This window comes from Oncorhynchus gorbuscha, linkage group LG05, assembly GCF_021184085.1.
Source record: "Oncorhynchus gorbuscha isolate QuinsamMale2020 ecotype Even-year linkage group LG05, OgorEven_v1.0, whole genome shotgun sequence".
Lineage (NCBI taxonomy): Eukaryota > Metazoa > Chordata > Actinopteri > Salmoniformes > Salmonidae > Oncorhynchus > Oncorhynchus gorbuscha.
This window is the reverse complement of record NC_060177.1, coordinates 60,849,137-60,873,962: the sequence shown is the minus strand read 5'-3', so window position 1 is coordinate 60,873,962 and position 24,826 is coordinate 60,849,137. Positions and strand designations below refer to the sequence as shown.

The following is a 24,826-nucleotide window of genomic DNA, read 5'->3' as shown; positions in this document are numbered from 1 at the left end:
CAGCAGCAGTAGAAAAAACGCCAGTACAGTGCAGCCTGTAGAGAAAAACAGAGGGGGCTTGACAGTACCTCACGAGCTGCAGTCCTGTCGCTTTATTGGCCTGTTGTAGGAGCAGAGGCAGCAGTGTCCTACTGTGTCAGACCATCAGCAGGTGGTAGAACCAAGACGATGGCCGTGGCAGGGAAGCGGGTGGTTGGTCAGGCTGTGTGTGTCCGCTGCAGCTTAAAATGTTTCATCAGCGCTGCGCGGCAGCAGAGAGCGGCACAGCCAGGCAGCATGGAGAGAGACAGCCAGAGAGCATCATTCGGCTCACACTACCGTGGCTGTGCAGCAGAGCACACACATCTACACGCCCCCCCCCCCTCGCTCCCTCTCTCCTCTTGCTCTCTCACACACACACGCTTACTCACACAGACACAGGCACGCAGGGGTGCAGAGGCAGTGCAGTACACAGCAGGACTCTCTCTAGGATGGCTCTCAGTCGCTGCCTTGAATCACTGTCATTTCTCTCTCTTCCTCTTTACTCTCTCCAATTACAGAGAGTGGATATGTCCATATGTCCTTTTAGCACCCCCCCCCACAGCCAGCCAATCTCCCCACAGCTGATGAGAAGCCATGATTGAAGGTGACAAGGTCAAATGAGGTTCTGTTTGGCTGTGGCCTCCCCCTGCTCATTCCTCCCTGCTCTGTTGCCGTCTTTCTCCATAATTTGTTTTGTAAACTGACACTGAGACTCTGCCCAGGCACAGACTCTGCCCAGGCACCTCATGGGTCATTATTCTAAAGAGGATACCCCAAGCCCCAACCAGGCAAACACTCTCTCACTGCACAGCGGACACGACCAATCGGCTACCCCAAACAACAGCAAGAACATTACCATCCAATCCCAGATGGGGAAATCAAGCGCAGGAGGGTATTAAAGGAGATTATTTGTGCCGTCCTGGGTTCTTCCCCTATTGGGAGAAAGAGGGAAGAGGAGGAGAAAACACATGCTGAAGCTGCCACCTCTGGCTGACTATGGTACTGCGCACTAGAGGGGAAGGGAGGGAATGAACAGAGCCCAAAACAGATAGATATGCTCTCTCTCTCCTCTGCTCGGCTGCCTAGCAACCACAGCAGCTCTTTTTCTCTGTTTAGTGCCCTCCCACCCTTCCTCTAGCAGGACCCTCTCTGCATTCCCAATTGACAGTCTCCATTGCACAACTGCTGCTTAACGCTCTGGCACTATGACCTCACACATGAACGAATCAAATTTCATTGGTCACATACACGTGATTAGCAGATGTTATTTCGGGTGTAGCAAAATGCTTCTAGCTCCGACAGTGCAGTAATATCTAACAAGTCATATCTAACAAATGACACAACAAAGTAGGAATGAATTAAGACTATATACTGTACATATGGATGAGCGATGTCAGAGCGGAACAGACTAAGATACAGTAGAATAGTATAGAAAAACAGTATATATCATTTGAAATGAGTAATGCAAGATATGTAAGCATTATTAAGTGAATGAGATACCATAGAATAGTATAGAAAACAGTATATATAATATACTATAAGTATATATAACAGTATATATATGGGGCAGCAGATAGCCTAGCTGTTAAGAGTGTTGGACTAGTAACCAAAAGGTTGCAAGATCGAATCTCCGAGCTGACGTTCTGCCCCTGAACAGGCAGTTAACCCACTGTTCCTAGGCCGTCATTGAAAATAAGAATTTGTTCTTAACTGACTTGCCTAGTAAAATAAAGGTTCACATTTGTTTATAATACACATGAGATGAGTAATGCCAGATGTAAACATTAAGTGACTAAGATACCGTAGAATAGTATACAGTATATACATATGAGATGAGTTATGCCAGATATGGAAACATTATTAAAGTGACTAGTGTCCCATTCCTTAGTGTCGAGTGATTCCTAGTCTATGCCTATTGGCAGTAGCCTCTAACGTGTTAGTGATGGCTGTTTAACAGTCTGATGTCCTTGACATAGAAGCTGTTTTTCAGTCTCTCGGTCCCTCCTTTGATCCTGTTGGGCTGTCTCACCGCCTGGTACGGCAACTGCACCGCACTCAACCGCAAGGCTCTACAGAGGGTGGTGCGGTCTGCACAAAGCATCACCGGGGGCAAACTACCTGCCCTCCATGACACCTACAGCACCCGATGTCACAGGAAAGCCAAAAATTATTGGCAGAAAACAGTGGGACCCTGGACTCAACTATGCACGAAAACACAGGAATTGGGGTTCAGAAAAATGGCAGCAAGTGCTCTGGCTGATGAGTCAAAATTTGAAATATTTGCCTGTAGCAGAAGTCAGTTTGTTCACCGAAGGGCTGGAGAGCGGTACACAAATGAGTGTCTGCAGGCACAGTGAAGCATGGTGGAAGTTCCTTGCAAGTTTGGGGCTGCATTTCTGCAAATAGAGCAGAATTATTGGTCTCCTCAATGCTGAGAAGTACAGGCAGATACTTATCCATCGTGCAATACCATCAGGGAGGCATCTGATTGGCCCCAAATGTATTCTGCAGCATGACAATGACCCCAAACATACAATGAAAGTCATTAGGAAAAATCTCTGAAACTGGAAACACTTATCTCCCTCACTAGCTTTAAGCACCAGCTGTCAGAGCAGCTCACAGATTACTGCACCTGTACATAAGCCCACCTATAATTTAGCCCAAACAACTACCTCTTTCCCTACTGTATTTATTTTATTTTATTTATTTATTTATTTATTTATTTATTTAGCTAGCTCCTTTGCACCCCATTATTTTTATTTCTACTTTGCACATTCTTCCACTGCAAATCTACCATTCCAGTGTTTTACTTGCTATATTGTATTTACTTTGCCACCATGGCCTTTTTTTTGCCTTTACCTCCCTTATCTAACCTCATTTGCTCACATCATATATAGACTTGTTTCTACTGTATTATTGACTGTATGTTTGTTTTACTCCATGTGTAACTCTGTGTTGTTGTATGTGTCGAACCGCTTTGCTTTATCTTGGCCAGGTCGCAATTGTAAATGAGAACTTGTTCTCAACTTGCCTACCTGGTTAAATAAAGGTGATTTTTTATTTGTTTTATTTAAAGGAACTAAATTCAGCGTAAAGAAGAACAAGGAGTCCTGGGAGTGATGGTACGGCCCCCACAGAGCCCTGATCTCAACATCATCGAGTCTGTTTAGGATTACATGAAGAGAGAGAAGCTTCTGAGGCTGCCTAAATCCAAAGAAGAACGGTGATTAGTTCTCCAAGATGTTTGGGCCAACATACGTGCCGAGTTCCTTCAAAAACTGTGTGCAAGTGAACCTCGCAGAATTGATGCTGCTTTGAAGGCAAAGGGTGGTCACACCAAATATTGATTTGATGTAGACTTTGCATTTTATTAATTGATAAATCCAAACTATTAACATGTATATTTTCAAAATAATTCTTACTTTACAGCATTTTTTCACACCTGCCTAAAACTTTTGCACAATACTGTACGTCTCTGAGCCGTTGAATTGCGACTCCAATTTATCTTCTCTATAGTGACGTTTAGCTAGTTTGATTGCCTTGCGAAGTGAATAACTACACTGTTTATATTCTGCCATATTACCAGTCGCCTTGCCATTCTTAAATGCGGTGGTTCTTTCAGTTTCGCACGAATGCTACCATCTATCCACAGTTTCTGGTTAGGGTAGGTTTTAATAGTTACAGTGGGTACTACATCTCCTATACACTTCCTGATAAACTCAGTCACAGTATCCATGTATGCGTCTAGATTATTTTCGACCACTCTACCAAGAACATATCTCAGTCCATGTGATCAAAACAATCCTGAAGCGTGGATTCCGATTGGTCAGACCAGCGTTGAATAGTACGAAGCTCGGGCACTTCCTGTTTGAGTTTCTGCCTATAGGACCGGAGGAGCAAGATGAAATCGTGGTCAGATTTTCCGAAAGGAGGGCGGGGGAGGGCCTTGTAAGCATCCCAGAAGTTTGAATAGCAATGGTCGAGAGTCATAGTAGCGCGAGTGGAACAGTCAATATGTTGATAGAATTTCGGCAGCCTAGTCCTCAGATTTGCTTTGTTAAAATCCCCAGCTACAATAAATGCACCCTCAGGATGTGTGGTTTCCAGTTTGCATAAAGTCCAGTGAAGTTCTTTGAGGGCCGTCGAGGTTTCGGGTTGAGGTTGGATGTAAACGGCCGTGGCGATGACGGAGAAGAATTGATTGAGCTGCAGGCAGACTCACACCTGGTCATTACAATGCACATTACAGGCCACCTCCAATCTGACTTTTAAGTATTTTCCCTCATTACAATCCAGATTGTTATCTGAAACGTACCTTATGACTTGTCATATTGAAATGCCCAGTGCTTTCTGGTCTCATCTTCAGTTGCATATAGTCATAGGTCAGGTGCATTTGGTTTCTTCCAGTTGCTGTTCTGCTCCTCCTGGCACAATGGCCTTCTGCATTATGTAACTTTCCCCTTTGGCTATTGCCATTAAATTCTGAATGTTGTGTTTCTCATGTTCACCCTCTTCAATCCTTGGCAAGAAAAACATCAGAAAAAGGCACAATAAAGGCACAATAAAGAAACCATTAAGTTTCTCAACAGCACGGACACTGTCACATCCTGACCAGAGAGTCCTTATTTTCTATGTCAGGGTGACTGGGGGGTTAGTCTAGTTTATATTTTCTATGTGGGGTTCTAGTTTTGTTTTCTATGTTGGTATTAGGTATGATTCCCAATTAGAGGCAACTGGCTATCGTTGTCTCTAATTGGGGATCATATTTAAGTAGCATATTTCCACCTGTGTTTTGTGGGATATTGTTTATAGGTAGTTATATGTCAGCACTCCATTGTCGTCACGTTTCGTTCTTGCTTTATTGTTTTGTGCATTCCACTAAATAAAGATGTGGAACCCAGATCATTATTCCAGCGAACGTAACAGAATATCCCATCAAACCAGGACCAAGCAGCGTGCCTAAAGAGGGAAGGACATGGGAAGAAGTGATGGGGAGATGTGAAACCCTTCCTTGGCAACAGACGGAAGGAGATAATGGAGGAGAGCGACGATAACAGGGTTCGCGGCTACAGAAAGCCCAAGGACAACCCCAAGTTCTTTTGGGGGAGGCACATGGAGCTGGCGGATGAGCAGAGGGAAGAGCCAGAGACTGTCAGAGAGACAATGGCGAAGTTGGGAGAGAGTAAGATTAGAGAGATGTTGTTCAAGTGTGTTCTGCTCATCATCCGTACGTTATGTGCCTGCTCCTCGCACTCTCCCTGAAGTGCGTGTCCCCAGTCCGGTACGTCCTGTGCCTGCTCCTCGCACTCTCCCTCAAGTGTGCCTTCCCAGTCCGGTACGTCCTGTGCCTGCTCCTCGCACTCGCTCTGAGGTGCGTGTCACCAGTCCGGTGCCACCTGTGCCGGCCCCACGCATTAGGCCTCCAGTGCGCTTCCCCAGTCCAGAGCTTCAGGCGACGATCCCCAGTCCAGAGCTTCAGGCGACGGCCCCCAGTCCAGAGCTTCAGGCGACGGTCCCCAGTCCAGAGCTTCCGGCGACGGTCCCCAGTCCAGAGCTTCCGGCGACGGTCCCCAGTCCAGAGCTTCAGGCGACGGTCCCCAGTCCAGAGCTTCCGGCGACGGTCCTCAGTCCAGAGCTTCCGGCGACGGTCCCCAGTCTAGAGCTTCCGGCGACGGTCTCCAGTCCAGAGCTTCCGGCGACGGTCCCCAGTCCAGAGCTTCCGGCGACGGTCCCCAGTCCAGAGCTTCCGGCGACGGTCCCCAGTCTAGAGCTTCCGGCGACGGTCCCCAGTCTAGAGCTTCCGGCGACGGTCCCCAGTCCAGAGCTTCCGGCGACGGTCCCCAGTCCAGAGCTTCCGGCGACGGTCTCCAGTCCAGAGCTTCCTGAGACAGTCCACGGTCCGGAATCTCCTGCGACGGTCCACTGTCTGTAACCTCCTGCGACAGTCCACGGTCCAGAACCTCCAGCTCTAGGTCAGGAGACTTCCTCTGCGCCGATGCCCAGTCCAAGCACGGCGTCCAGTCCCGCTCCATGGCAGGAGTCTTCCTCTGCATCGATGTCCAGGCCAGAGCCGGTGTCCAGTCCCGCTCCATGGCAGGAACCTTCCTCGGTCCAGTCCACGCACAGTGTTCAGCCTGGGTCCATGGCTGGATCCGCATGGTGAGCGGGTTCTTCGGCCCGCACCAGAGCCACCCCCGATGCTGCCGGATCCGCAGGATGAGAGGGTTCTTCGTCCTGCAAAAGAGCCGCCACCGACACTAGACACCACCCCTAACCCTCCCTTTTGGTTTCAGGTTTTGCGGTCGGGGTCCGCACCTTTGGGGATATTGTTTATGGGTAGTTATATGTCAGCACTTCATTGTCGTCACGTTTCGTTCTTGCTTTATTGTTTTGTGCGTTTCACTGAATAAAGATGTGGAACCCAGATCATACTGCACGTTGGTCCGATCATTATTCCAGCAAACGTGACAGACACATTCACATTCTCCTTGTCTAGCATACGAAGGCCCTTGTGCAAGTCTCTGCACCTTCCCCGACTTTGTCACAGGTAGTTGAATTGCTCTTGGTGAGTTCAATATTTGTTTCATTATTTCATCGCAATTCCACATGAACAGAGAGCAGGTATGAGGGGATGGCAAAATACAATATTCTACCCAATAAGCATCTTTGAGTAAGTGAGATGTGGCAACTAAGTGTTTAGTTTTCTGAACACAAGAAAAGTATGATTCAGATTGTTCCTGTACCAAAGGACATCTACAAGGTGCAGTCTAACGAATCTGATTGACATACTGTGAATGTAAAAAAATAGATGGTCAAACAGACCATCTTTAGAGTTCATAAGATCACTTCTCATTTCAATAAACTGGCAACCACATCTGGTGTATGGCATTTGTATACTTTAGCTTGTGTAGAAGTTCAATGACATTTGGCTTTGGTTCCACCTCTGAAGTTTCCCTTTACCCATTTAAAAGTATAAACCCTCTGGGGACCTGCCTCCACTAATCCTGTTTGCCTGATGACACAAAAGTCAAGCACTTTGTGCAGACTGCTCATTAAGCCAGAAGTAAACATCACATCCTTTTCTCTCCATTTTCTCTTCAGCAATTTGCATTTTCAACAGTTTTTGTTTCCTCCGTAAATGGAAAATAAACAAGTTCCATAATAGAAACACAGTTTTTCATAATCGAGGGCAGGTTATAAATCCAATAGGGTAATGGTATTTGGTTTAAATATCATAGCATAAAATCCCTTGGATTATACACAATTTTCCATGGGCAGAGATATAATTCTACAGTATTAAAGTTAATTCCACACTTTTTTCCATGGCTTTTGCCGGGTTCTTATTGTATCTGAATGACTCAAACATGGGGGCCCCATGCCATGACACTTGGGGAATTTTAGATAGTCAGGGACAGTCTAGTTTTTATTCTAGTGATTGTTAGTTCTCAAAGCTGATCTTATTTGAAAAAGATATAGCTACATTACCTTTATATTTGGTTTTAGTTGTTTAGGTTGGCCTTGAAAACATTTTACCATCCCAAAGATTATTTTCAAAAATATATACGCTACCGTTCAGAATTTTGGGGTCACTTACAATTGTCCTTGTTTTTGAAAGAAAAGCAAAAACAATTGCCCCTTAAAATAACAACAAATTGATCAGAAATACAGTGTAGACATTGTTAATGTTGTAAATGACTATTGTAGCTGGAAACTACCATTTTTTTATGGAATATCTACATAGGCGTACAGAGGCCCATTATCAGCAACCGTCACTCCTACATTCCAATGGCACGTTGTGTTAGCTAATCCAAGTTTATTATTTTAAAAGGCTAATTGATCATTAGAAAACCCTTTTCCAATTATGTTAGCAAAGCTGAAAACTGTTGCTCTGAAGCAATAAAACTGGCCTTCTTTAGACTAGTTGAGTATCTGGATCATCAGCATTTGTGGGTTCGATTACAGGCTCAAAATGGCCAGAAATAAAGACTTTCTTCTGAAACTCGTCAATCTATTCTTGTTCTGAGAAATGAAGGCTATTTCATGTGAAAACCTGACAAGAAACTGAAGATCTCGTACACCCCTGTGTATTACTCCCTTCACAAAACAGAGCAAACTGGCTCTAACCAGAATAGAAAGAGTGTGAGGACCCGGTGTACAACTGAGCAAGAGGATAAGTACATTAGAGTGTCTAGTTTGAGAAACAGACACCTCACAAGTCCTCAACTGGCAGCTTCATTAAATAGTACCCGCAAATCACCAGTCTCAACGTCAACAGTGAAGAGGCAACTCCGGGATGCTGGCCTTCATTTGAAAAAAAAATACACTCCAGGACTATTCACAGTTCTAAAAGAAACAGTACTGCCATATAGGAGAAATGCCTTTCAACATATATTTTCCAAGAGAATCTTAGCTAGAACACATCATTTCTCAAGATATCAACAATTGCTTCAATAAAAGTCCAAAGAATACATCAGAAAACAAGATAGCTAAGAAGCTAAGTTATGATACATCACTATCCATCACATCCACAACCGTTATGGATATTAGAGATATAACGCTGAAAAAAGGACACTGACAAAAAGAGAGAAACCAATTATAGACAATATAAAACCTTGATGAAATTGTACTTTACAGAGAAAGTTTCAAGATGATCTGATGTAAAGGTGCAATTTCTACCCCCCCCAAATGTAAAACCTTATGGATGTTACATTGCCTGTCACAGTCACCCCCTATCTTTACAAGACTGTAGAACATGCAAACAAAACTCAAGACACTTCAATTTGGTCTGTAATTCTTCAATAACATTCTCATCTTCATAACTAATACTGAGAGACAGCAGTGAGTGGAAAAACAAGCTCTGTGAGCCCTTTCTAAAAGCCATGAAATATGAAAAGCCTTTTTTGAGAAATGCCCACCTACTCTGTAATGGTCAAAATCCATGCAATTTCCTACTTCCTACTTATTCATCCTCTCCAGAACTACCCCAACATCAACATACAGTATGTGAAAACGGCACGTTTCTATGTTTTGTAGTAAAAACAAATTGTGGAAGATAAGTGTTTCCAATGTCATCATCAACCAATTAGTAGTAGGCAATTAGTGCTTACTTGGGAAACTGACCCATTACTGTGATTCAACATCAACTAGGCTTGGGCAGTATTGTCGCGCTGGTATAAAGGATTTGGAGACAGGCGCAGGGATTTTGAATGAACCCAAAACAAACACATATACAAAAACACTGGTTTGTACACAAACAAAAGAGCGAGGGTAAACCTTGTTGAACGACACGGGACGATACCCGTAATACACAATATATAAAGCACGCCGCATAACAGCTGCACCAACGCATAGGTACTCACACCACCAACGGACATGGGAACAATAACCGACAGAGGGAACAGAGGGCACATATATAACATACTAATCAGGGGAAATGGGAACCAGGTGTGTGTAATCAGACAAGACCGGGGTTGATGATAATGAATCCCGTTCAGTGAAGCCTAGAAAGCCGGTGACGTAGACCTCCGGAACTGGTGAACAGAATGAGCAGCAGTACCGGGGGGGATCCGTGACAAGTATACCGTATATACCTGGGATGGTTTTTTAATACCGTCAAAACTATTTATTAAAAGTTTTTCAATAAATTTGAATATTTGTTGCTACTTTTTAAGCTAACACCTGCAGTCAACTTGTGCAATACGTTAGGATATAAAGAAGATTGCGTTCTTCATATCACCTGTCACATTATTTTACATGATGAAGTTTCCGTAGTTCCCCAGTACAGTTGAGCCAGCCATGTGTTTGTTTATAAATAGCACAACGGGAGAAAGCGGGAGCTGGTGAGTCCATAGCATTCTATATCAATCGGCGAGTCTCTGTTGTGCAGAGCACATGAGGTGATGAAGTTAAACTTGTATGCAATTCACTACTAAATGTTTGCCATCAGATATCTTAGAATTACTTTCTGCCAGAAGTCAAATGCCTCTGGAAGAGCTCATTTTATCCCTGTGCTTCCTTCTAGTTTTTGTTCTCATTATTCTGCTACACATGCTGCTCTTCCTTCAGAAAAGCATTCATCACAACTTTGTTTATTTGCACAATTTATAACTTTATGAGCCAGATTTGCCTGTCTTTGCAATTAGTTTGTTAGCACAGTGTCATTGTGATTTTGCTATTAGTTTGTGCTAATTGTGTTAGCATTCTGGTAATACAGGTCCAATAGGCCTTTCTTGCATTTTTAGCAAATCCTTGTGTGCTATGCCTGTAATACCGTAAATGCCAGGATAAGAGAAGGACGGTATGATAATATTAAAATCTGGATACTGCCCAAGCCTAACATCAACTTCTATCAAGTACAGTACCTCATTGTGTTAAAAAAAGTAAATGAAAGGTGTTGAATGTGATGTTGATGAAATTTACAGAAGCAGTTACCTCAGACAGATAGCAGGACAGGACTCATACAGGGGATTGGTTAGTCCAACAGACAGCCCAACGATTAGTGCAATGACAGTGTGCAGTATCAATAGAACAAAGCCAAAGATGAAGAGTTTCTGCCAAGGACAGAAACAAAGTGGTTAGATTAGGTTGATAGTGCATGACCCAAAACACTACACTGATTTTAGTGAAAACAATATTCTGTCAATGCCTGTGGATTTGGGACATGGAGACATTTTGACATTCAATTTAGACATTAGATATTAGTGATGGGGGGAAAAAATTGATAGTTACATATCAGGGTATTATTACGTGTATATAGTGAGCAATAAAATCATAGTATTGAATCACAAATTGTCACGAATATTACCGAAGGTGGCTCCCCGTCCCGTTCAGGTGGCGCTCGGCAGTCATCGTTGCCGGTCTACTAGCTGCTACCGATCCCTTTTCCTTGGTCTAATTGGTTTCACCTGTTCCTTGTTTGCGGTTTTGGGCTGGGGTTATTTAAATTCAGTTAGCCCGCCTGTGTTCGTGCGTGTTTGGGCTTTTGGGTTGAGGTTATTTAAGTTCAGTTAGCCTGCCTGTGTTCGGGCTTGTTTGGGGTTTTGGGTTGGGGTTATTTAAGTTCAGTTAGCCTGTCTGTGTTCGGGCTTGTTTGCTGTCTTTGGTCCAGGAGTGTTCCTGTCTTTTGGATTTTCCGCTGTACAGCGTATGTACCACATTTTGGAGTGTTTTACGCCTGTGTTCGGCGTCACCCTCTTTGTGCACTGTGATTGTACGGAATAAAGTGTTTTTTCCGAATCCTCTGCTCTCTGCGCCTGACTCCACACCCATCACTCTTCCAAGCCTGACACAAATATCATATCGGCACCTAAGTATCAAGATAATATCGTCACATCGTGAGGTCCTTGGCAATTCCCAGCCCTAGTAAATATGGCATGTATAACCAATGCATTAAATCTTATCAGTATATAATACTGAAATAATATTATTCTTCTGACCAAACCATTCAGAGCTATTGCATTGGTTAAAAGAGTCTTAACTTGATCACTATTATATAGTATTATTACAAGATACACCATGTGACCTTCCGTTTGGGGAAATGGAGACTTACCCTCTGGGATTTTTTCTAGTATCTCACAGCTTTTTTGGTCTCCTCTTTGGCACGGCCTATGTACTCGGCTGCGTTGGAGACATTCTTCTCTTGTTGTTGACCATATCCCCCTTTTAGACACCACATGAGTTCCATATAGTTTTGACAAAAAACAGAACGAATAATATTCTGGAAAGCTTTACAGTACTACGCTACAATACCTGATTCTCCACCAGCATGGCCATGTCCATGAACATGGTATGGAGCTCCCTGATGCTGGACTCCAGGTTGATGATACCCTGGTGCCGTGACTCAATCTCATTCTCGGCCTGCCGCGTGATCTGAGAGTCCAAAATAATCTGAGGGAGGGGTTGGGAGACAGGACGACAGCATAATTCATTCAAATACATACATATGGGATGATTGGTGTTGCATTTACATAGAATATTATTTGTTTTGGAATACGTTCAAACCACCACCTGAGTTATCTTGGTATACTAGATAGTGTTGGTAGTTGTCTGATTTGTCCTAAGAAAATAATGGAAATGAGGAAGTAGCACCCAACAAAAGCTGGAGATTGAGGTTCCTCCTCCAGATTGAGTTTCCACTCTCCAGCATGTTGTCCAGTTCCTCATTGCTAGTCCCTCTCCCAGCTAGATCCAGGAAAGAAAATACTTTCACCAGACAGGTGCTAAAGCATCAGCAGAAAACAAAAAAACATATTCTCTCTTTTCAATGGGGAGAATAGTCTCTGTAGTCATAACCACTGTGTTATGACCATGGCGGCTATTCCTCAGAGGGAATCAACCCTCACTGCCTAACATGGTCAACCCCACAGTGGCTTACAAACAACCCGGGATCATGTAAGCCCTTCCACCCCAGTGAATACACTATGTATATAACCTATGATCAATGATTACTATAAATCACAGCCATGAGCCCACCACCGGCCATGTGAGCAGATTCTCTATAGACAGGTGTAGAGACAACACTAACACACTTCTCTTCCATCTGGAGTCTGCAGTAGTAGAGATTTTCATTAGGAGTATCCTAAGGGACTGGAGAGGTTATCTATTTTTGTCATCATCAATTATTCTCATTCAAGACAAATACTCCATATGAACAATACATATGTTTCTGCCATGGTTTCTTTACAGCTAGTCTCTTTAGCATCTCAAGCCAAATCCTTGACTATCATCCTATATTTTATGTGGCCGTAGTCTGATTGGTCTAATGGCCTCATTATCCATACCATGACAATAAACAATAACATAGAGTGGAACCGGAATCGTTGTGCTATCTGACGATAGGCAATAGGCAATCATATGATAGTTTGATTGGAATTGTGAACACTGTAGCCGATGTGTTATTATTCGTGGGGAAGAAAGCTGCTTGGTGTGATCGGGTTTCCTTTCCGTGTTCCTGTCTGCCCTGCTGCTGGCCCAGTTTGTGACTCACTTATCTCCAGCTGTCTCTGGATCCTTCAATTGTTTCTCGTTGTACTGAGTCATGACATCCACAAACTTCCTGGAGAGCACCGTGTGCTGTGGGGTTAGAGGGGGTAAGGTAAGGAGAGGATAGAGGAAAGAGAGCTTCAACCACTAGCAACAGTAAAGCGGATAAAGGCTCAAACTTTTGAAAGGGTGAGCTGTCAAACAGCCATGTCAAAATATGGTGGCAGATAGGGCTGGGCGATATGGTCAAACTCTCATATACATATACAGTTGAAGTCGGAAGTTTTACAATCACTTAGGTTGGAGTGATTAACACTCCTTTTTCAAACACTCCACAAATTCCTTGTTAACAAACTGTAGTTTTGGCAAGTCGGTTAGGACATCTACTTTGTGCATGACACAAGTCATTTTTCCAACAATTGTTTAGTTCATTTATAATTCACAATTCCAGTGGGTCAGAAGTTTACTGACTATTCTAAACAGCTTGGAAAATTCCAGAAAATGATGTCATGTCTTTAGAAGCTTCTGATAGGCTAATTGACATCATTTGAGTCAATTGGAGGTGTACCTGTGGATGTATTTCAAGGCCTACCTTCAAACTCAGTGCATCTTTGCTTGACATCATGGGAAAATTAAAAGAAATCAGCCAAGACCTCAGAAGAAAAATTGTAGACCTCCACAGGTCTGGTTCTTCCTTGGGAGCAATTTCCAAATGCCTGAAGGTACCACTTTCATCTGTACAAACAATAGTATGCAAGTATAAACACCATGGTACCACGCAGCCGTCATACCGCTCAGGAAGGAAACGCGTTCTGTCTCCTAGAGATGAACATACTTTGGTGAAAAAAGTGCAAATCAATCCCAGAACAACAGCAAAGGACCTTGTGAAGATGCTGGAGGAAACAGGTACAAAAGTATCTATCTACGAGTCCTATGTCGACATAACCTGAAAGGAAGAAGCCACTGCAAAAACCGCCATAAAAAAGCCAGACTACGGTTTGCAACTGCACATGGGGACAAAGATCGTACTTTTTGGAGAAATGTCCTCTGGTCTGATGAAACAAAAATAGAATTGTTTGGCCATAATGACCATCGTTATGTTTGGAGGAAAAAGGGGGAGGCTGGCAAGCCGAAGAACACCATCCCAACCGTGGAGCACGGGGGTGGCAGCATCATGTTGTGGGGGTGCTTTTCTGCAGCAGGGACTGGTGCACTTCACAAAATAGATGGCATCATAAGGTAGGAAAATTATGTGGATATATTGAAGACATCAGGCAGGAAGTTAAAGCTTGGTCGCAAATGGGTCTTCCAAATGGACATTGACCCCACGCATACTTCCAAAGATGTGGCAATATGGCTTAAGGACATCAAAGTCAAGGTATTGGAGTGGCCATCACAAAGCCCTGACCTCAATCCCATAGAACATTTGTGGGCAGAACTGAAAAAGCGTGTGCAAGCAAGGAGGCCTACAAACCTGACTCAGTTACACCAACTCTGTCAGGGGGAATGGGCCAAAATTCACACAACTTATTGTGGTATGCTTGTGGAAAGATCCCCGAAACATTTGACCCATGTTAAACTATTTAAAGGCAATGCTACCAAATACTAATTGAGTGTATGTAAACCTCTGTCCCACTGGGAATGTGATGAAAGAAATAAAAGCTTAAATAAATCATTCTCTCTACTATTATATTCTGACATTTCACATTCTTAAAATAAAGTGGTGATCCTAACTGACCTAAGACAGGGAACTTTACTAGGATTAAATGTCAGGAATTGTGAAAAACTGAGTTAAATGTATTTGGCTAAGGTGTATGTAAACTTCCGACTTCAAATGTAGGTCATTTCACTTCACGATAACGTGAACGTATCACGATATACACATTTTCTGTAAATTCAATGAATAAATAGTTTACATAAAATGACCACATGTAAAGGCCTATTTTTTATTACATTTTGAATTATACTCAACAAATTGCCATTTGGTACCTTGGTTCGAGTGTTGGCACCAACTCACAAAACCCCTGTTTCTCAACCGTGTAAATTGGGGCCATGTCTTTGTCTTTGCAGATGTAAGTTGTAACTGCAGCTGTTATCTCTTCCATCTTCCTGATTCTTTGCCATATGCTGTGTCGCGGGCAAAAGCCTCTTGCAACGTCTGAGTCGTGGGTTTGTTTTGAGCTCTCGACTGTACTGTATTGGGTCTCATCATCTGATGACCAGGTGGCGAATCGCATCTCTGCATGTCTGGCAGACATATCAGTGTGGATGTGTGTGGATGACGGATCACCACCTCAAGCTGAACCTCGGCAAGACGGAGCTGCTCTTCCTCCCGGGGAAGGACTGCCCGTTCCATGATCTCGCCATCACGGTTGACAACTCCATTGTGTCCTCCTCCCAGAGCGCCAAGAACCTTGGCGTGATCCTGGACAACACCCTGTCGTTCTCAACTAACATCAAGGCGGTGGCCCGTTCCTGTAGGTTCATGCTCTACAACATCCGCAGAGTACGACCCTGCCTCACACAGGAAGCGGCGCAGGTCCTAATCCAGGCACTTGTCATCTCCCGTCTGGATTACTGCAACTCGCTGTTGGCTGGGCTCCCTGCCTGTGCCATTAAACCCCTTCAACTCATCCAGAACGCCGCAGCCCGTCTGGTGTTCAACCTTCCCAAGTTCTCTCACGTCACCCCGCTCCTCCGTTCTCTCCACTGGCTTCCAGTTGAAGCTCGCATCCGCTACAAGACCATGGTGCTTGCCTACGGAGCTGTGAGGGGAACGGCACCTCAGTACCTCCAGGCTCTGATCAGGCCCTACACCCAAACAAGGGCACTGCGTTCATCCACCTCTGGCCTGCTCGCCTCCCTACCACTGAGGAAGTACAGCTCCCGCTCAGCCCAGTCAAAACTGTTCGCTGCCCTGGCCCCCCAATGGTGGAACAAACTCCCTCACGACGCCAGGACAGCGGAGTCAATCACCACCTTCCGGAGACACCTGAAACCCCACCTCTTTAAGGAATACCTAGGATAGGTTAAGTAATCCCTCTCACCCCACCCCCCCCCTAAGTTTTAGATGCACTATTGTAAGTGACTGTCCCACTGGATGTCATAAGGTGAATGCACCAATTTGTAAGTCGCTCTGGATAAGAGCGTCTGCTAAATGACTTAAATGTAAATGTAAATGTCATCCGTAGACTCTCTCTGTAATGTTTTACATGATTCTTGCGTAGGTGGTAAAAGAGGTTAGTGGTGTTTGAGCCTGTTGTCAGGACCGGCTTGCGGCATTTTTTGCAGATGTCTGTGTCAGAATTTTTCATACCCAAACCACGTCCATGCGACCGAAGTAGCCCCTATTTTAGGTACGGTCTCTGTGCTCTGTGTCATGTTCACTCTCCTCCATGTTTGTTTGTGTTGCAAATGTCCTTCCACACGGCACGTGTGAACGCAAAGCGACATCCAATTGACAAAAAATATTGCCATAAATAGTGTGATTTGTGACACAACGAAATAAAGAATAAAGCATAATATCAAACAATATATTTACATGATATATATCGACATATCGCCCAGCCCTAGTGGCAGACATGGTATACAGGTACGTTAGCCTCCAAGAATCTCTCTGCCCTTAATCACAACCTTTTAGAATTCGCAAAAATGTGAAGAATGAGTCTCAGGAAGACTGTTTCCTGACCTGGGTTTTTTGAATGCGGAAATCAACTGAGGCCCTGTTAGAAACATCATCCTTGGGCAGGCTCTGCTCCATAGCAGCAGAGAAGAGAAAGAACAGTGATTACAGTAGCTATAACAACACCTCAGACAAATCTCCCACATCTACCTTTCTAAATCTAAAAATCAAAAAATATGTGTTTAAATGTGCTGTACGTGGTGGTGGTTTTATTTTAGATTAACTCTCACAGAGTTGGCATTGCTCGTGATCTCATTGGTCAACCGGTCAAGTTCATCTTTCTTCTCTTTAGGAAATATCAGCGACAGAAAATAAATGCATTATTGCACATTTCCAAAATTGTCCTGGAAAAATATTAGCATTAATCATATCACCTGGCAACGCTTCTATAACAATAGTAACCTATTCTTCATATTTATATGGATAAGAAAGACTACACCTACCACCCACTGGGCAGAAGTCAATTCCAATGACTGTTCCATGTTGGTTCAACATAATTACATTGAAATGACTAACATTCCCAGTCAGTATTATTGTGTAGCAGATGGTTGATACTGTTTTACTCTGCTGGTAATACTGATGCTGCTGTGTTGCATTATAGAGTCAACTGAGGGCCTTTGTCCATGCAGACCTTGATTAGCTCCTCATGCCTATTCAGTCTCCACAGTGGATCAACTCTGAACAAGCACAGCGTAACTTGTCCAAGCCCTCAGTAAAATGGCCCTGCTGCTGCTAGAGAGGTCAGCCAAAGCCCACCCACAGATTGGTCTACGAAGGCTGGGCCATGGCATTGATTTCTATACAGGCTTCCAGACACCGAGCCATCTATTTGTATTGAGTCACGTGTTTCTTCCGGAAGGAGGGCAATGATGTTAGAGGAAGTAAGAACGTTTGTTTATTTTTGTTATTATGACTTTAGAAGTCACCATGCAAATACCAAGGCCTATATTTTGTCATGCAAAAGTTTTGAATTCAACACTTTAAATTGCATACTTTAGTAGTACAGAGAAAATAAATGTTGAAAACAAATAGGGGAGGAGCAACAACATAGCTAGATCTCAAACCCTCTTCACTTTGGGAACGTGGCGGAATAGCCTAATACACTTTATTTATTTAATGGTATCCAATTGACCTCATCACTGCTACTCACGTACGGACTCAGGAGAGGCGAAGGTCGAGAGCCGTGCCTCCTCCGAAACACAACCCAACCAATCCGCAGTGCTTCTTGACACAATGCCCACTTAACCCGGTTGCCAGCTGCACCAATGTGTCGGAGGAAACACCATACACCTGGCGACCGGAGGAAACACCATACACCTGGCGACCGGAGGAAACACCATACACCTGGCGACCGGAGGAAACACCATACACCTGGCGACCGGAGGAAACACCATACACCTGGCGACCGGAGGAAACACCATACACCTGGCGACCGTGTCACCATGCACTCCGCCCAGTCTGCCACAGGAGTTATTAGTGCGCGATGGGACAAGGACATCCCTGCCGCCAAACTCTCCACTAACCCACACAACGCTGGGCCAATTGTGCGCCCCCCATGGGTCTCCCGGTCACGGCCTGGCTGCGACAGAGCCTGGACTCGAACCCAGAATCTCTAGTGGCACACCACTGCGCCACTCAGCAGGCCTGTCTGACAGAGGGTTTTAATTGATGATCATCTTACTCTGATCTGGATTGGGTGCAGACAGGATCATGCTGTGCCTCTTCCTCACCTCATCCACTTCAGAATATATCTTATCAATCTGCCCCCTAACCTCTTCCACCTGAGTCATGCACATACAGTATTTTCAGCCTTATTTCAATGTACAGACACTTGCAATATTTTACAGTAATCGTCTAGCTCATCTGAAAACAAACAGCACTGACTTGCCCTTCTGAATGACATCCTCCTCTGCTTGTGTTCTGCTCTGTCAAGACAAAAGTGTGAAAACACAGTCCATTGTTAGGGAGTAAAGCCTCTTGCAAACTGCCCATAAATGTGAGGCAAGTAAGTTGACAAGATATTGAAGACAATGATATTATAATGACATGGCATATTATTAGCCTGGCTGACGCGACTCACGTGATGTCAACCAGGGTTGCATTCCCTAGACCGAGAGAATATAAAATAATACAATAGAAGGCTACATTAATGCCTGATTAGATCAGTGACATCATATTAGTAGGCTACATGTACTTATTGCGGTTAATTCACCCAACCGGCCCTTCATCGCTATGTTCGATGCGTTTTTGACTGGCCGACGTTAGTTAAGTAATGCAAGCACTTATCAACTCCATCGTATCTTGCTCTGGTACAAGTGGCTAGCTAACGTTGCTTGCTTGGTCTGAGTTCAACAAACATCCATTTCGATTTGGCATGACATGGGGAAAGTTTATTCTCTTTCAATCATTAGCTAAGGAAACGTAGTCCACGTTTGCTAGCTAACTATTCTGGTTGTGGCAGACAACATAATTCGCATGATGCTCCTACAAGCTTGTCGGAATGGGAAACGCCTCTCCTCTCCCAGAGGAGGCTCGCACCCAGCACTACTCCTGTGACTGCAGTTGTTGTTCAAGTTATTGGCCACACAGTGGCGATGTTTAATAACATACTGTATAGTGTAAGGTTATCTCCTTTCCTTTTCCCGCCATGATTCATCTGGACGCAGATGATTCCAAATCTACCGGCCAATTTCCAACATGTAAGAATAGTTTATTTTAGACTAGGTTGTAGTTGTAGTAATTACATTTCTATGTTCAGGCCATTAGTCTACAATAGGCCCAGAGGATAAAGAACATGAAACAGGAGTCACAATTAGATGAAGGCATCCTGCATCCTACAGCGATGGATTTGAATTCAGGTATGAGTACAGTAGATAGGCCTGCCAGTAAGTTACTAGACTAATTCACGTCGATTTTCCTGAGAATGTCTACTTTCAATTCACTCAATCCAATTGAGGTATATCTAAGGAATTCGATTGGGCTTCATACCTGCTTACATCAGTGCACCTGAATATGTGCCTGTTCTATTCCCTTCATAAAGGTGACAGTCCAAATAAATAGCCTAAAACACAGTCGGCATCCATCCATGTCCATCAGCATCACTGTCCGTTATGTTCTGCCAAGTCAAAAGGACACAGCTCTGTAATTTTGTAGATTAAATCTGTATTGGTTTTTATATGTTTTTTTTAAAATAGATTTTGGACAGTAGGCCTATGCGCACTCCATTATCTCTAATTAGGCTACGCACTTGATATTTGCTATTTACTCACACTAGGCCCCACCTTGGGTTCCAATGCTCTAAAAAATGACATCACGTTTTGTATTCCCACATCCAATCGAACAGCCCGGAGAATTCCTCCACTCAGTGCAAACCTAGTATAGACAGACAGCAGAGCGCATCAAGCAACAAGTACCCAAATCCGTCGCTGAAATAGTGCAATATTTCTTATTCGGTATTGAGAGACATGGAATACCAACTTTTGGGGAAATTGTGAATGGACACGCACTTTATAATTATGATGTCCACCGCTTAGTTTTATTGCAGTTTTACAAAATGTTAAGTTTTGGGAGAAAGTTTTCTTTATTGGAGACGTGGACTAATAAATACCCAGAGAAGAAGATTGCTTTTTTCCCCAGCATCTTGGAATAATGATTTATGCTTTCTGGATCGATCGTTCATTGGGGATTTAAACAACAATAATCATTATATATATATGTATATATATAAAATCTTGTTGTAGTTGTAATCAAGCCATGGAACTATTATTCGAAATTCTGTTTGTAACTACTTTTGTCACGTTGATTCGGGTAATTTAAACAGTTTTTTTAATGTCCTTCACCATTATGTGTAGGAAGACTACTGCAATGTTGCAATGTTGAGTTCATTTGATTTATTTACAGGTTAATGGTGAAGTAAAGCCAAATCCATCCAAGCATCCAGGTAAATCGAATTATACTTCATGTTAAATGTGGATTCCCTTAGCTTGATGTTCTATATTGTGTCTGAAATTAACCTACAGCATATGATGAGTATTATTGGTAATTTAGCTGAATATATATAATGTTGGGATGATTAATTATTGGTTATGGTTTACCATAAGTGTAACTTATGGTAATGGTGGTTTATTAAGCCATACAAAATGGGTTTATTGAATGAGATACCCAAACATCAACAGTTGAGCTGTATCGTTTATCTTTTTAATCCTAAAAGACACACTGAGCAACGCCAGGAACATAACTAATTGAAATAGCATGATTAGGGAGAAGTCCCATCTGGAGCTTTGTTCACCCATGAACTCTCCATCCAGGCCTGCAGGTCTTGGCCACGGCCTCACACTATTGGCCGCTGGATTCGGTGGACGGGATCCATGGACTGTGGGACCAGATTGGAAACAGACCAGGTCATGTTAATGGAAGTGATATAAGTATGTGCATAGTCCTATACTTAGGAGTAGAATACCCAGTCTTGTATGTTCTTTGTCTGCATGGTCTACAGCTGTTATTCACTCCTACTTTCAATTCACCTTTTTGTCTGTCTTGCAGCCACCAAGTCCTTGCTTTAAAAGGTGCAGCTGTGTGCAGTGCTCAAATTTGATTACAGTCACATTTGCAAAAACAAATGAACAAAGTAGAGAGTGAAGAGAAGAAGTCTGAAGGCTACCTTACACCTCTGTTAACCCTTGCTAATGTACATCAAAGCACTCTGGTGTTATAATAAACCAAATGGGATAAAAAGCCTTCACCCCCAGGTATATTTGATGCAGACTTTCCAGATTAATGCTAAGACTATTAAATGAACTGTCTTGTTTGCTAAACTGATTTCCAAAAACCTTACTGTATTATTTTAACTATGAAAGCACCAATAACATTCCTAAATGGGACAATAATTGTGAAGCATCAGGTCTAGAACGGTTTTGGAATATTTCCACACAAAATGTGCTTTGATCCTAAAAAAAAGGGGGGAATGATTGATCTGTTCCTCCTTGAGCACTGTTTACTGAGCCCAACATCACACTTAATCTCATCCCTGCTCACGCACCACATCCCTCACAATGCCTAGTGTCTGCGTTTGACTCTCACTGGTCTGGTGTGTCCTCTGGTTGTTTTGTGTTATTCATGTGTATGTATGTGAATCACCTTTTTCTCCCTTGTCTGTTTGTTTTCTATGTTTCATCCAGCTCTCCAAATCCACAAGCACACTGTGCTCCCTTCCTCCCATAACTCTTCCTCTGTGTATACCAATGACTCTGCCTACACTAACATTTCTGCAACAGTAGGTGAGGAAAATCACTGCTCACTGAAATTAATTTGTGTGTATAGTCAGTCACCCTGTTCTGTTGGTGTTACTGTAGTGCTATCTATCATGTTAAGGTTATTCAGTGGCCATTGTTCTGTAAATTGTGTACCAGCCCAATAGTTGCCATGAGTGTGCCACACACTGCTAGTGTGTGTGTGTGTGTGTGTGTGTGTGTGTGTGTGTGTGTGTGTGTGTGTGTGTGTGTGTGTGTGTGTGTGTGTGTGTGTGTGTGTGTGTGTGTGTGTGTGTGTGTGTGTGTGTGTGTGTGTGTGTGTGTGTGTGTGTGTGTGTGTGTGTGTGTGTGTGTGTAAGACGGTGTGTGTAGTCAGGGAGAGACAGTTGTTTTCTTCACTGGAAAAAGAGCAGAGACTGCAGTGTGTAAATCGTGATTAGACAAGCTTTGAGTATGGAGGTTATCAGATCTGTTTCTAGAGTGCTGTAAAGTTGAGCTTGACTTTTGAACCTCAATACATCAGGACAATTTCATTTTGTCTGATAACACAATTTAAGGCAGGAGAACATCAAAGATAAATCCTTGGGTCGTATCTGGCTACCATTCAGAAATGGTAGATCATTATGCAGTGGAAACACCCAACATTTGGTGCAATTCAGAGAATCTGTTCATAAATCGATGATACTGGTTTGCCTAATTGTTTGCCTATAAAAAGCCTACTTCAGAGACAAATCTACCTCTTTTTCTCATCAGGCAAAATAATGTTGTTATTTCATCCTCCTGTAGACATAGTTGAAGGGATGGTCAACAAGGGCATCTATCTGAATGGAGATAATGGCGGCACCTTTCTCCACTTTGGGAACTACCAGAACTCCTGCATTAGTGACCCCACTCTGTGTGGTCCTGAGGGTGAGTTCTGCCTCCCTCGATCTCATCTACACAACATTCTACACAGTAGATATACAGTAATATTTTCACAAATCATAAGTGACTATCTAATGGGGTAACTCACATAAATCTAATTTATGGCATTTAATGTAGATCTAAATGTATTATAATTAGCATGATTTGTGGTCTGAAACAATTTCCCCTATTTTTAAATCTTTAATAAATCTATGTTCATGTTTTTCAGGGATTACATTTTCCTTCTTTTGGAAGAACCAGGAGGCAGAGTCACGTTTTGCAATAGCCTCTGGAGGGAAAGTCATCTCCAATGGCTTCTCTGTCTATGCCAATGCCTACGCTGGATACGTAGAGTTCTACACACGAGGCAACTCGAAGAGGTGGAGGGCTAACATCAATATACCAGGTATTTAAAGGGATACTTTGGGATTTTGGTAAAGAGGCCCTTTATCTACTTCCACAGAGTCAGATGAACTCATGGATTCCATTTTTATGTCTGCTTTCAGTTGTTAGCTTGCTTTAGCACCTCCAGTCATTGCGCTAATGCTAACAGATACCCATAGACTTCCAGCCATTGCGCTAACGCTTGTTAGCATTGGCTCTTGAAACTACCTCTAACTACCTTCATACTGGACACAGAAACATACAAATGGTATCCACAAATTCATCTGACTCTGGGTAAGGAGATAAACGGCTTCACTGCCAAAATCCCAAAGTATCCCTTTAAAAAAAGAAAAACCATTAAGGTGAAAAAGTTGATCAAATTCATTATGATACTAAACAATAATTAAAACCTTTTTTATATAGACTTCCTGGCCTCCGATGTGGGTGGTGGGAGGAAAAATGAAAAAAATATATATATTTTGGGGGATTTTTATACATATTCTTATATGAATGCATGAGGAATGTATTGTGATTTTCAATAATGTTTTCATTTTTAACCATAAATGTAAATGTTTTGGTTGATTGTATGTAGATGGAGCTACAATCATCAGCAGATACTGTTGGTCCCAGAGAGATTTTATGGATTCAATAATGGATTCAATAATGGACTCAATTAATTCTTTATCTAAAACTACATTTACATTTTATAAATGTGTTACTTTTTACTGGCAAGCCTGTTTCCATATTGTTGTGTAACTACAGTAAATACTGAACAGCATTCTAAATACTGCATATGTACACTATATATACAAAAGTATGTCGACACCCCTTCAAATGAGTGGATTCGGCTGTTTCAGCCACACCCGTTGCTGGCAGGTGTATAAAATTGAGCACACAGCCATGCAAACTTTATAGACAAACATTGGCAGTAGAATGGCCTTACTGAGTGACTTTAAATGTGGCACCGTCATAGGATGCCACCTTTCCAACAAGTCAGATCGTCAAATTTCTGCCATGCTAGAGCTGCCCCGGTCAAGTGTAAATGCTGTTATCGTGAAGTAGAAACGTCTAGGAACAACAACGGCTCAGCCACCAAGAGGTAGGCCACACAAGCTCACAGAAGGGGCCCATCGAGTGCTGAAGCGTGTAGTGCGAAAAGTTGTCTGTCCTCGGTTGCACTCACCACTGAGTTTAAAACTGCCTCTGGATGCAACGTCAGCACAATAACTGTTCTTTGGGAGCTTCATGAAATGGGGATCCATGGCCGAGCAGCCGCACACAAGCCTTAGATCACTATGCGCAATGCCAAGCGTCGGCTGGAGTTGTGTAAAGCTCGCCGCCATTGGACTCTGGAGCAGTGGAAACGCGTTCCCTGGAGGGATGAATCACACTTCACCACACTTCACCATTTGTTACGTTACAGCCTTGTTCTATAATAGATTCATTCATTTTTTTTCCCTCATCAATTTACACACATAATGCCAAAGCAAAAACAGGTTTTTAGACATTTTTGTAAATATTACATTTACATATGTATTCAGACCCTTTACTCGGTAATTTATTGAAGCACTCTGGCAGCGATTACCGACTCAAGTCTTCTTGGGTA

General features: G+C 43.1%; 1 protein-coding gene and 1 pseudogene across 3 annotated transcripts in view; one reads left to right on the top strand and one right to left on the bottom strand.

Annotated features, from left to right (window-relative positions):
• Positions 1–11,521: 11,521 nt before the first annotated feature.
• On the bottom strand, positions 11,522–16,762 carry LOC124034913 (annotated as a pseudogene).
• A 2,695-nt stretch (positions 16,763–19,457) lies between these two features.
• LOC124036236 (adhesion G-protein coupled receptor D1-like) overlaps positions 19,458–24,826 on the top strand; it is a 42,660-nt gene continuing 37,291 nt past the window's right edge. Inside the window, exons 1-6 of one of the 3 annotated variants that reach the window (XM_046350537.1) lie at positions 20,036–20,491; positions 20,585–20,624; positions 20,992–21,108; positions 21,862–21,960; positions 22,720–22,842; positions 23,066–23,242. In XM_046350537.1, the coding sequence (XP_046206493.1) occupies positions 20,438–20,491; positions 20,585–20,624; positions 20,992–21,108; positions 21,862–21,960; positions 22,720–22,842; positions 23,066–23,242 (610 nt within the window). In that variant the 5' untranslated portion in view covers positions 20,036–20,437. Of the gene's footprint in view, positions 19,543–20,035; positions 20,492–20,584; positions 20,625–20,991; positions 21,109–21,861; positions 21,961–22,719; positions 22,843–23,065; positions 23,243–24,826 lie in introns of those variants that run through there. The other 2 variants (XM_046350539.1, XM_046350538.1) reach the window with 2 other exon arrangements.